Source organism: Esox lucius, chromosome 15 (assembly GCF_011004845.1).
Source record: "Esox lucius isolate fEsoLuc1 chromosome 15, fEsoLuc1.pri, whole genome shotgun sequence".
Taxonomy (NCBI): domain Eukaryota; kingdom Metazoa; phylum Chordata; class Actinopteri; order Esociformes; family Esocidae; genus Esox; species Esox lucius.
In genome coordinates, this window is record NC_047583.1 from 18161830 (window position 1) to 18176261 (window position 14432).

At 41.8% G+C, this 14432-nt stretch overlaps 1 protein-coding gene across 2 annotated transcripts in view; it reads right to left on the reverse strand.

The window, feature by feature from the left end:
• The window catches only part of rbks (ribokinase), a 43915-nt gene that overhangs the window by 27479 nt on the left and 2004 nt on the right, over positions 1-14432 (reverse strand). For both annotated transcript variants that reach the window (XM_010892359.3, XM_010892360.2), the window contains exons 2-5: positions 13317-13378; positions 2717-2849; positions 1627-1690; positions 1194-1256 (exon numbers count right to left, since the gene is read on the reverse strand). In XM_010892359.3, the coding sequence (XP_010890661.1) occupies positions 1194-1256; positions 1627-1690; positions 2717-2849; positions 13317-13378 (322 nt within the window). The remainder of the gene's footprint in view (positions 1-1193; positions 1257-1626; positions 1691-2716; positions 2850-13316; positions 13379-14432) is intronic.

Below are 14432 nucleotides of genomic sequence, written 5' to 3' on the forward strand. Positions count from 1 at the left end.
ACAGTCCTTTAGCCTGTAACTAGAGAAACAGTCCTTTAGCCTGTAATTACTACAGAGAAACAGTCCTTTAGCCTGTAATTACTACAGAGAAACAGTCATTTAGCCTGCAACTAGAGAAACAGTCCTTTAGCCTGTAATTACTATAGAGAAACAGTCCTTTAGCCTGTAACTTCAACAGACAAACAATCCGTCACCCAGTGACTTCCATTGAGAAACAGTATTTCACCCTGTGACTTTCATCTGGAACATCTAACGAGAAACAGTCCTTTAGCCTGGAACATCTAACGAGAAACAGTCCTTTAGCCCGTGACTTCCATTGAGAAACATTCTATTAGCCAGAAATGTTACTGTTGCTGATATTATGGAATTATCCTGGTGTTCAAGAAATGGACTTAACTCCTCCCTGCTTTAGTGTTGGACTGAGTCTTGGTCTGGGCCAAGGGCTCCAGTCAGCACTGACTGTAATGAAGTGCTTCTTCTCTAGTATGCTACAGGAATAACTAGCTACTGTTTTTTATTTTATTTTTATTATTGAAAACTCCTCTAAGTGGTATGGCCGTCCACCTTTTCCACTTGCGCCCTATGAATTCCAGAGAAGAAGTATAATTCAACCTTTGTATATCCTGCCATTTAGTCATTTAAAAGATAATCTGCTAAATAAAATAATTTCAATTTTTTTTAAAAGATATGTTCTGCTGAACACACATTGATAATATCATACATGGAATTATACAGGAATGAGTTGTGACTATTGACTTTTTACAAATCAAACACAACCAACCAAAAAATGGGGAGAAAAAAAATATTCCATCTGCGCCTACTCAAACCCTTGTTCCTGAAACAATTAATTCCTGTGTAACTCTTTAGGAGTTGCACATGCACAACAGTGTGCACATAAGCGCACACACTCTCAAGTGGTGACCCCGCCTACGGATGTATAAGATCCCCTGATTCTACTTGCGGACGTGGATATATGGAGAGCCTGGGCTAATTTTACACTCTGTGCAGAGGAGGATTTAGAGTGGTGCTTACTGGTGCCTGCGCCATTCAGATGCACTTAGTCCATGTGTTCGTCCGGGCGCGTGCGTGCGTGTTTGTTTGTGTGCACATGTCCGGTGAATCCCGCTCCTCAGCCAAGCATTCTTGTGCATCTGTGTCAGTGAGTAACCACGAAGTATAACACGTGTGTTTACCTGCGTCGTTGACAACGATGGAGGCAGCTCCAGTGGCAGCATCAGCTGTCTGCCCCACGAACTCTGAAGAGGTAGGGGGGAAAAAAGGCTCACAACTAAGTGCATCTGAAGAAAACAAATACTATAATCCAGGCCTACTGGGATGACGCACGCCACGAAATTGCATATTCAAGGCTGTTTTAAAAGCAGCACGGCAAATCCTTTGTACTTGAAGGATGGCCTGTTGTTCCGTTCTTTCGAATATGTTTTATTATGAACTAACTGGGTCAGTGTTGTATATGGCCACTTGCTGTAGTTATTAAAAACAAACATACTTCATTATTTTAACTAAATGAACAGAAAAAATGAAGGGGCTCACCCTCCCTCTCGCATCCATGCTGCTTTAACAATGTTCCCAGATACCACCACCTTTCCTAATTTGAGATATTCTTACCTGTGGACACGCCGTTGTCCTTGAAATTCTGGATGTAGTTTTCTCCAAAGAAGTCTTTGCCAACCTGAAAGAAAAATGTAATGATGAAACGAAAAACACTGATCCAGGCCGTACTTGAACTTTTGAAGTTCAGTGAACTCCAACCGCAACTGAGTTGTATTTTCTCGTACCCCGCTGGCATACTGGCAAAGTGCCGTCGCGTCACACAAACACATGCGCACGCACACACGAGCAAACCCATGCACAAACACACGAATATCGATACCCACGCGGCCATTGCGCCAAGCCTTCGAGATACGACGACCCCACCCATCCGACGCCTCCTCATGTCCACCTCTCCTCCCCCTTCCCTCCATCCGCTCTGGGAATGTCCACATTGTAAACTCGTTCGGGGGGCGTCAAAGGGGTCCCCTCCTCGCCCTTAGGCTCCCTACTTCTATCCCATACTTTCAAGGAAGAAGCCAAGAGGCATCTGCGCCCCTAACAGCCTGTGATGTGCAATATGCGGTGGTAGTAGCACTATGGTCAACACCTTGGCTCCCTTCGTCTTTGAAGTGTGGCCTTCCCTCCTTGGATGTTTCTTGAAAGCCCGGACGTCTATTTTTGGGCTCGGCCCATGCCTGAAGAGCCGCTCCCGCGTTTTACTGCTTATCGATTGGGCCCTTTGTTCTTGACAGTGGGGTTTCAGCTACTTTGATAAAGGTTTTTTCACGCTGCGCTGTTCCTAGCTGATTGGAGACCTGGGGTTGGATGTACAGTATGGGAATAAGGGCTGTTTAAAGCGGAGTGGTGTGTGGGTGTGTGTTATGTATGTGTAATGGTACGGATTAAGAGAGAACGAGGGCTTGGGCGGTGACAGAGGTGGAGACGAGGTCAGGATGGCATGGTTGAAACAATGCCTGCTTAGTTTAACATTTTAACTAACTTGCCTATAGGTAGAACATGGGCAGAAAACAATGGCCTATTTAAATATTATCCGTTGGTCTTCATAAAATATCTGCTGCAACGTTGGAGAAAGAAGAATGTGAGTGTTTTTGTGCACGGTAGCATTTGCATGCTGGTTTGCTGTACTCTTTTCACAGCGTCATACCTTACAGACCATGGCCGTCTTGGCTCCCATTCTAGCTGCCTGGATGCACTGGTTCGCCCCTTTGCCTCCAAAGCCAATGAAGAACTTGTGACCGTGGATGGTCTCTCCCGCTTTCGGTAGCCTCGGTGCCTGGCTGATTTGGGAGAAATGGCACAGATAAACAACCACTCACAGACTCATAAAACCCTAGAGCACAAGTCTATTGTCACTTACTACAGTTAGGACAAGGGGGTAATGATATGTCCCTTTTTAAGTAGACAACTTAACAACAAGGTTATTGTTTTTGCTAACAGCAGATTACTGGGATTGTAACATCAAGGAATAATGTTTGCCAGCCTATGTGAGACATTACAATCCAAACTGCTCAGTCAGTGCTTGTGATGCAAAACCTTATCAAACCACAGCTGGTTTTGACTCAACTATGCCAGAGACTACACAATTTGACGTCTGACTAACTACAGGGGAGGGCCACCTACTCTCCCCCCAGGCTAACACCCCACAGGCTGGTGCCCTCAGAGAGCACTGTGTGTCTGCTGTCTCCTCCAATCACAGAAAGTGGTTCACCGCTTACTGTAGAGTGGCAAGTATAACGATGATCTCCATGTTGAGATGAGGTCCATGTTGGTGGACTATCAATATACAGTAAGCAATAAGTAACAAGGGGGTACGGTGTCTGGCCAATATACCACAACTAAGGGCTGTTATTAGACCACAAACCTCCAATGCACTGTATTGCTATTATAAAACATTTACCAAAGCAATGACAACAGTACACCGATCATAACATTATGACCACCTGCCTAATATTGATAGGTCCCCCTTTAGCCGCCAAATCAGCCCTAGCCCGTCGAGGCATGGACTCCACTAGACCTCTGAAGGGTGTGCTGTGGTATCTGGCACCAAGACGATACCAGCAGATCCTTTAAGTCCTGTGAAGTTGAGAGGTGGGGCCTCCATGGATCAGACTAATTTGTCCAGCAATTGGATTGAGAATTTGGAGGCCAAATCAACACCTTGAACTCATTGTTGTGTTCCTCAAACCATTCCTGAACCATTTTAGGTAGGTGGTACGTGTCAAAGTAACATCCACATGAATGGCAGGACCCAAGGTTTGCCCAAAGCATCACACTGCCTCCGCCGGCTTGCCTCCTTCCCATAGTGCACCCTGGTGCCATGTGTTCTACAGGTATGCGACGCACACACACCAGGCCATCCACGTGATGTAAAAGGAAATGTGATGCATCAGACCAGGCCACCTTCTTCTTTTGCTCCGTGGCCCAGTTCTGATGTTCACCTGCCCGTTGTAGGGGCTTTCGGCAGTGGACAGGGATCAACATGGACATCCTGACTGGTCTCCAGCTACGCAACCCCATACGTAACAAAATGTGATGCACTGTGTGTTCTGACACCTTTCTATCAGTACCAACATTAACATTTTCAGCAATTTGAGATACAGTAGGCTCATCTTTTGGATCGGTCTTTGCTCAATGAGCCTTGGCCGCCCATGACCCTGTCGCCGGTTCACTGCTTTTCTTTCCTTGGACCACTTTTGATAGATACTGACCACCACAGACTGGGAAGAACTCACAAGGGCTGCAGTTTTGTAGATGCTCTGACCCAGTCGTCCAGCCATCACAATTTGGCCCTTGTCAAAGTCGCTTAGATCCTCAAGCTTGCCCATTTTTCCTGCTTCTAACACATCAACTTTGAGGACAGAATGTTCACTTGCTGTCTAATATATCCCACCCACTGACAGATGCCATGATAACGAGATTATCATTATTCACTTCACCTGTCAGTGGTCATAATGCTATAGCTGATCGGTGTATGTAAACTGTGTGTGTGACCCCGTCCAGAAACAGTCCTTCAGCCTGCTACTTCTGCCAAGAAACCGTCCTTTAGCCTGTAATTACTATAGAGAAACAGTCCTTCAGTCTGCAACTAGAGAAACAGTCCTTTAGCCTACAACTACTATAGAGAAACAATCCTTTAGTCTGTAACTAGAGAAACAGTCCTTTAGCCTGTAAATACTATAGAGAAACAGTCCTTTAGTCTGCAACTAGAGAAACAGTCCTTTAGCATGTAACTACTATAGAGAAACAGTCCTTTAGCCTGCAACTAGAGAAACAGTCCTTTAGCATGTAACTACTATAGAGAAACAATCCTTTAGCCTGCAACTAGAGAAACAGTCCTTTAGCCTGTAAATACTATAGAGAAACAGTCCTTTAGTCTGCAACTAGAGAAACAGTCCTTTAGCCTGTAAATACTATAGAGAAACAGTCCTTTAGTCTGCAACTAGAGAAACAGTCCTTTAGCATGTAACTACTATAGAGAAACAATCCTTTAGCCTGCAACTAGAGAAACAGTCCTTTAGCATGTAACTACTATAGAGAAACAATCCTTTAGCCTGCAACTAGAGAAACAGTCCTTTAGCATGTAACTACTATAGAGAAACAATCCTTTAGCCTGCAACTAGAGAAACAGTCCTTTAGCCTACAACTACTATAGAGAAACAATCCTTTAGCCTGCAACTAGAGAAACAGTCCTTTTCATCCTAAACAAGTTTTTCATCCTTAGCTAATATTGGATATCAGTGAAGTGTGTACGCCTGTGTGTGGGTATTTGTGTTTGCACAAACACGTTATCAGTGTTTGTGTGGGTTAGTGTGGTTGTGTGTGTGTATACAGTAAGTATTTTGGTGTGTCTGTAGCAGGTGTGGATGTTTAGAGACATTGTATTTACGGTAAGTTTACATAAAAATAGGTATTTCTTGTTTTTCCAAACCAAGAACTTCCAGTAATCTAAATGTTGATGCAGGACATTTGAGGTTGTTTTGGTAGAAAACCAAAATAGGGGTAGTATGCGAGTCCATATGTTTTTACGTTTTGATGAATCATTCTGTTCTTTCTTTGCTAGGAGCTTTTGACAAAAATTTACTTGAACACAACATATGATTCATGTTTTATGGAAACTGAGCATACACAATATAGCTGATATCATTTAGCCTTTTGGATCATGCCTTTTATTTATTTTTGTCTCATTAGTTACACTTTAAAATAAACTATGTGAAAGAAACAATGTAGTCTCAAACTTGTTACTACAACATAAAATGCATCTACAGTTGATCCGTCAATTTTTGTTGCAAAAGGAATGAAAGAAACAGATTAAATTCAGAGAAGTTTCTTCTGTACTAGAAAAGCAGTCTTTAGGAAAAGCCCCTTGAAACCATGAGAATTTTGTCTGACTCCACATACTGTAATTATTTACATGCCCAACCACTAGGCCACACAATGGCTTCCCTATGCATTCAAGAGCATTCTTACTCACACACACTTCCTTGCATTTTCCCTCTCTCTCACACACAACACTTGTGTGCACGCACGCACGCACAAACACACAATACATAATGGAGATATGCACAGTGCTACAAGCAACAATCTACAGAGGAAGTAGAGTACAGTGTAAGAGTGTGTTGGCCAACTATATTAAACACTCTGCACATGCACACGCACACAAACACACAAAAATCCAAGTGCACGTAACACATCCAAGCATGCACCAATACAGTACATGCACACTTACACAAATGCGCACAGACACACGTACACAGTTTCCGGTCACACCTTACTTGGCATCTGACCAACTATTGGCTGGTTTGCTTGGTTGCCTAGCCTATAACCAGGTGACTGACAAGTTGGATACACCCAAGCCTCTCCCTTACCGGAGGCACTCACCCATTGTCTGTGTGTTTTAGAGCACGCCAACCAACCGTCTGGCTATGTGCTGAAGCTCAACTGTAACCCCTGTTTGTTCTCCCCCATGACACCAGAAGGCCACCACAGGTGTTTCAATTATGTCAGCTATTTGTTTTGAAGCTTGTTATTAAAAAAAAAATAAAGGAAAAGTTATGAGCAACAGGAAAGGTGCTATCGCTAAAGAGTCCATTGTACAGACAAAAATATTTGCTTTCCATTCATGTATGAAAGCTAACCTACGGAAACGTTTGGATGACTCAGAAGTAGCCTGAGAGCTGTTACGGCACTGGTATCACTATCAGAAGTAGAGCTGAGAAAATTGAAGATCCTCATGCAGCACATAGGTTCACATAACTGTACTCAATACTTAGAAAGGTAATGGCTTGACAAAGCAAAAGTTCTTGAAAGACAGGAAGGCCTTATATGGTCACGATCTGTTGACACATCAACTAGCTGTGTAGGTTAAGAGATCTTTTCACTTCTAGTCAGAGACAGGTCGAGTAAGAGGGAAGATAAAAGAGGAAGGTGAGATGTATGGAGACAGAAAGAAATGAGTGAAAAGTGGAAACCAGTTTTATTATTTCCCAAATAGGTACTTTCAGTCACATACAGAAAAAAACAGCACTGGCTAAAGTCACTGGCCCTCATAATTTCCATGTTGTAGCTGTGTGGACAGCCAGGGACAAAGAAAAATTTTACGTTTTGGTAACTTCTGACTGTGTAGGTTGATAGGTAACATTATAAGGTTCTTGCATATCTGTTGTTTGACTTTCGACAACTGTTTTTATGTGAGTTTCTTTGTTTAGTTGTTTTGTTATGTTATGCTGTCTGTGTCACTTGTAATATACTGCTCTGTATTTGCTGATTACCTGTCTATATTACAATGTGGCATGTTTTTTATTAACCTGCCCAAGAACTAAGGTCAAACACGTTGTTCGGAAGGCTACAACCAGCATATTTAATCAAAATGCTGATTAACCTAAAACGTCCCCATAGAAAAGCCACATAAGTAGTAAAGTGATTAAGAAGTTAGGCTGTCTTTTGGGGCAACATCTATCCAGCCACAACCACATGTTGCTGATATATACTGGTGTTGGCTGAGTTGCCTCAGAACTAGTGAAACTACTAAATAAGTCACACTCCTCCACATTAATATCTCATCACAACACCCAAAGGGCCGCGGCTGAGGCTGGCAGCAGGGGGAGCTGTCTGGCTTTGCAAATGTGGGGTTACTGGTGTGAGAGCCATGGAATTGAAAGACAGCGAGAAGAAAGAGAGTAAGAGAGAGAGGAATGAGTGGGGGGATCTGTGTCGCTCTGTCTGTCACAACCACCCAAACATTGGCACTTTGAGACAACTGGATTTCCAACTTCAAAGCCATGCATATCGCTTTGATGGGGTGGAAAATGTATTTCAAGTTTGAGTACCCCCTGAAAAAAATACAAAAACAGCCTCTCCCGTTGGTAGGACTGTGGGGCCTAATTGATGCAGCTCATCCTGCCCTTCAAAGCACAAAAGTTGATGACTGAATTTAATGAGTTGAAGGAAAAAAAATATATATCAGGGAGCGTGTCCATGTGTTTTTGATAACTGGGCTGGGGGTGAGATGACTTGCCACAGTAACCAATAAAATGGTCAATCACGTGGATGTTACTTTGAGAAAGTGAACTTAGTGAAAAATCTATTATTATGTTTAATGCTTGTTGTGTTGGGCAACACATTACTAAGGTTTCCTAAGCCCACATCATAGTAACTACTGATACAATTGGAATGACTTTCTGACTGCATTATTCACCACAGTATAAAGATGATGTAACTGCAACAGTTGGGTAAATAAATATCAACTTATCTGTGTCATGGTGTCCAAGTGGAGTCCTTTTGTCTCAATGGATTTCATTAGGATTTTCTGATGAGGTAATATTGACATCATCAGTCAAAGGGCAGATCAATGGATCAGTGTATTCTAAGTATGGAAGCGCAACTGGATTTGTGGTGCGGGTGGCATTGTAAGTATGACTAAGTATTTGTGTTAGGAGGGATATCGTGTTGCCAACTGTGAAGAAAATTGTGATAAATTAAATTATTAAACAGTTCAGTATATACTGTTAATATTTGGTAGTTGGTCAAACCAAATAGCCGTGGTCACCCTGATACCCATAATAGCACCTCCATAAGAATGCACATTTTCCCATGTCCTCCCATTCTGACTGCCTGTGCTGCTGACTGGAGGGGTGATGCCTGAGGCCTAGGCAACACAAGATTGTTTGTTACAACACCTTGCTTGTATAGAGACACATTTTAATACCTAACCACTTGTATGGTTTCCGCCAGGAGCCACAGAGTTTAATCATATTGCAGGGTCAATGTTACTGTTGAGTCAGTGTTAATGCAACCTGAATGCCCATACATCCTCTGACTTCAGTCAGTTGGATGTGGCAATTCTATTATTTTCATGGTTGTGTTCATCTGTAAAACTCATTAAAAGATGCAATCCATGATTTTTGGCCACTGGTTGTAAAAGTTGGCAAAAAAAAAAAGGGTCCCCGAAAACGTTCTACTATGTCGTGCATGTGCAGATTTTTGCCCCTTTCATCTAAAGCACTCATTTAACAATACACTAACCTGCCACCTGTTGTGATGGTCAAGTGTGATATCAGATTGGGTTTCGTTTCCTTCTAGATTGCATACATTTTTATAGAGGCTGAATTCACACTGGCATGTTTGAGACTTACCACGCAGGATAGTGGGTGTCAATCAAGGTAGAAACTAGTGATATCTGTGCGTACTGCACGTAAACTAACTTTCTTTGGTAACTAGCAGTGGTTACATTGAGCTGGATCCTGCCGGAATAGGATCCGGCACCTCTCCGATATTCCTCAGTTTTTTCCTGTACCTACTTTTTACAGATCCGGTCTGCTGCGCATGGCCAGATCACTGTGTTCGCTTTGCACTGGAAACATTCCACTAGAAGCAATCAGAGTTCATAAAGTTGCCAATTCCTTCAGTCTCTTGTAGCCTCAGCACTGCCTGACAAGATTGTGAAAATGTTAATGCTTTTTGCATTACCTATGTACTTTATTTGCATCAATTTGCCAACTGGATCCATGTCTCTCGCATGCCCCAATTTGCTCAGTAACCTCCCGATTTACAAATTAAGCACTGGTAACTACCTATATAGTTATAGGCACAGCAGTCAGGGTACCGCTGGCTAGAAGGTGGAGGTCTGTGCAACCCTCCAAGGACATGCCTCCCCAGACCATCACTGACCCACCGCCAAACCAGTCATGCTGGATGATGTTGCAGGCCGCATAACGTTCACCACGGCATCTCCAGACTCTTTCACGTCTGTCACGTGCTCAGTCTGAACCTACTCACATCTGTGAAGAGAACCGGGCGACCAATTGCAGACCTGGTGTTCTCTGGCAAATACCAATCGAGTTGCACGTTGCTGGACAGTGAGCACAGGTTCCACTACAGGAAGTCGAGCCCTCATGCCACCCTCATGGAGTCTGTTTCTGACAGTTTGGTCTCACCGCCAGTTTTACCGCCTCATGCTACCAAGTAGTGACAAGGACACTAGCAACATGTAAAACTAGAGAAGAATCAGTCAAGAAGGATAAGGAGAGAGCAATTGTCTGTGGCCACCACCTGCAAAACCATTCAATTTTTGGGGTTGTGTTGCTGTAGCCTCTCCAGTGCACCCATTTATGCTTCCTAACTGGACAGATTGATATCCCTGAGGTTTAATTGACTTGGTGTTACACTGTGATGATTATGTGTTCCTTTCATTTTTTAAAGCAGTGTACATACACAATACACAGCCAAGGTTCACTGTTTTGTGCAAGGTTGTAATCATCACAATGGAAGGAGTAATTGCAAATAATTTACCGGTTTCCCAACAACGAAGATAAGACGTACCTGTGGATCAGACTGATAAGGTAAATAACTAGGTACCTAGCTAAATGTACAGTAGCATTATACTTCAGTACTAGCTTCAGTAGTAGCTACGTACCTAACGTTAAATAATAAGCTACTGGATGCTAGTAGCTGGCCATCCTCAAAACCACCAGACCACCAAAATGAGATGAATTAGCTGCAAATTTGGTTAGCTCTGAAGATAATTATTAGCTAAGGCAGTGCCGATAAGGCTTACGGTTAATGTAGTCTTTGAGCTCTTAGAAAAACGGAACTGAAGGTAAAACACAAATTTCTCAACACAGAGGTTGAAACATTCAGAATCAGCTTTATTTACCAGGTATGTGTACACACGAGGAATTTGACTCTGGATTATCCAGGCTCATGATGAGCTTACTCATATTAAAAAAACTTAAAACAAAGGACACTCAACAAGAATCACCGACTGCAATATACAGTACACATAAATACACATAATAAACCAGAACAATAACATAGTAAGACTGATGAGACAATAGTGCAATCAGTAGGGTATAAATGTTGCTGGAAATAAACATATTTGTACAGGTATTATTATTTACATAATGACGGTGGATGTAATCTATATATATCAGAGTGCAAACGATGCTGGAATGAATAAATAAGTAATTTACGTGCAGGTGTAATGTACATGAGGTAGGTGGATATGATTAATACAGTATACATACAGTATGAACAGCACTGAAATACAGGATGACAAAGAAATAAGTAGTAGACAGGTGGATGTTAGGGTCAGAGTTTCTGGGTTGTTATACAGGGATTGTGCCTGGCGTTAAGTGTCTGAAGTTGACTGTTCATCAGAATGATGGCCTGTGGATAGAAACTGTTCCTGTGTCTGTTCATTTTGGCGTACAGTGCTCGGTAGCGCCTACCAGAGGGGAGGGGATGGAATAGGTTGTATCCAGAGTGAGATGGATCTGCAGTGATGTTTCCTGCCCTTTTACTGACTCTGGTTTTTTGTATAAGTCCTGGATGGAGGGCAGGTTGGCACCAGTGATCTTTTCTGCAGTTCTGACTGTTCCTTTGTAATCTGTTCCTTTCCAGTTTCGTGGCAGATCCAAACCAAACAGTGATGGATGTGCAGAGAACAGACTGGATGATGGCTGTGTAAATGGACAGGTTAAGCATCTTGAGCTGGCGCAGGAAGTACATCCTCTGCAGGGCCTTTTTAATGATGGCATCTGTGTTGGGCTCCCACTTTAGATCCTGGGAGATAGTGGATCCCAGAAACCTGAAGGATTCCACTACAGACACAGGGCTGTTGAGAATGGTGATGGGGGGCAGAGTCGGGGGGCTCCTCATGAAGTCCAAAGTAATCTCCACAGTTTTGAGCGGGTTAAGCTCAATGAATTGTTTCACCTTCTTGTTAAAGATCAAAATGTCTATGTTGCGCAGTAATATAGGAATCCTAAATATTTAATATCTCTATGGCTCAAAACAATGGATATTTTACTTCTGGATCCTCACTTTCCAAGTCTATTGTCCTGACAACTGGAAACCTCCAGGGGGGCATGATTGACAATGTGGCACATGCTACCTTGGAAGGTGGCATCTAGGGCTGTCAATATCTTGAAGTATAGCCAACAAAATAATCTAGCGTCTCGAGTCTTCTTTGAAATGTATGGATTTTTTTAATGTAAATAAGCTCAAAGTTAGTCAATCAGAATACCAGTTTCTGCCTGGACAGCAAACTACTTTGAAGTCATATTTTGCAGTAAATGTATTTTATATAGACTGCATTTTGCCTGTAGGGCAGAACGTATATACTGTATGGCTAAGAAGCTTTGGCTCAGCTGCTTTTAAAAATGTTTTTTTACAGCTCCAGGATGACTGGAGTCCATTCTGCCTCTCGCTGTCAACTCACCAATCTAGTCCAACAAATTAAATGTTAGCTAAACCAATTGTCCATTAAATGCTATTAAATGTTAGCTAAACCAACTAGTAAACAGTAAAACATATTAAGCTAATAAATACCTTAACGTCTTTGCCTTCATATGGATGGCTTAAGTTATGTCACCATCCCTCAAACATCCAAATAACTGAACCAACAACATATGCTAGTGACAGGGTCTGGGGACATCCTTATTAAATATAGCAACAGAATCAATAGACTATATTCTTATTGTATTAATAATCCAGGCGTGGGTGGAGAAACAGGGCAGTTCCCTTATCTGTGTCTGTATAGGACACTTAGGGCAGATCCTCATAAATTTCAAGCCATGCCTTCAACCCACATCCCACATTTCCCCATGGCTTATGCTTCAAAACTTGCCTAACAACTGCTGGTAAATATAGGCCAAAGTGATGCACAGAGCATGTTTGACCATACTGTAGGTTTTGAGTCACATGAACATCACCAGCTCTGAAAATAGGCATTTCCATGTTTTCATCACAATGTGATGTGTATGTGCCAAAATGACTAATACAGGTTAAAACAGTACAAAGATGGGTTAGTTGTTGAATAGAACACAAATAATAAAGCATATAATACAAAGCAATATCAATAAACCTTTCTGAAATAATTAATTTTTTTTAAAGATGTGCTTGAAATGAGCATTGAATTAACCTATAAAACCAAAGCATTCAGCTATGTTTAGCATTTTTTGTGAACCAGAACATTTTTGTTTTGTAAAGTCGGTTTGTTGTTGATCCTGTAATGTTGTTGCTCTCTGCTGAAACAATATTTATTAGTTGGCTAATCTTCAAACCAAGACCCACATTTTGGAGAGACAATGTTGGCTAAAACTACTGGTGGCATTTCAAACTAAAGGTTTAATGTTCATATGTTACCTAATACCTTCTACAAGATTTTCCCATAAGATCCCATTAAAATGATCACAGTTCAGGCACTCTCCCTCACATGTAAGGACGCACGCTTAGACCTAACTCACCTGACCAAGTCAGTCATACAGGAGCCCACCACCACCACATCAAATGCCTCTTCTGTCATGGTCTATTGGAAAGGTAGAGGAATAAATGGATCCTTCATATATCATTTTTTTAATTACCCCAAATATATATAAATATATATACAAACTAAATAGGTACATTTGTAATATCATGCTATTATACACATTTTGCCATGAGGCAGAGCCAATCTAATAACTGAAGCAAACATGAGGAAAGAAAATGGTGACAGTTCTAATGCAATTTTAAAGGGTTAAAAACATTTAAACATTTTAGAACTAGACCTAATCCTGGCCTATACTAATTGCTGGGGGCATTTCAGGCAACAGCACACCATACAGAAACTGCACTCAATAGAACTAAAGTATTTGTCACATTACCATGAACTGACTGGAACAAGGTAAAAATAGAGCCTTCACAGCGCTCAATGTTGGGCAGGTGCCAATCTAAACAGGGTGATTATTTCAATGCCACACCACGTGATTAAACCGGGCACAGAAAAATCTTTCATTAATTCAAACCTTGGTGAGTATCTGAGTTAATGCTTGTGTGTTAATCTCTTCAAATCTCCTCCTAGGCAGTAGAAGGCTTGGTGGAAAGCCTGGCCGCTGGCTCTAGGACAGCTAAATTCTCCCACATTTCTGAGCATATTGTCTTCTTCAGCCATGGCTGTTAGATGTTCTAGCCCCATTCTACCCCTATTGCAGCAGATTAAAATTCGATCCAGCTTGTCAGACTACTCAAAATAGTGAGAACGCTCTCAAATTCGTGTTTACTTGCAGAATGTGTCAACTTCTCAGTTAGCCTACTCCAGACTGGTCTTTCTTGACAAAATAAAGGTGTGACAATTATGTTACCTTAGTTTTTTCAGTGAACAAACAGAAGGTGATACATGCCAAGCATTCATTATACATGCAAACTAAGCCTAGGCCTAGTTGTCATAATTTGAAAGAGCTAACATGGAAGTGTGAAGTGTGTGACTTGAAAAAGTCAATGAATAATATAATGAACCAGCCTGTGTGATGGGGATGAATAAGGAATTCTATATTATACATAGACTATAGGAAACCTTCTGATATTTATAACATATTATAAATATC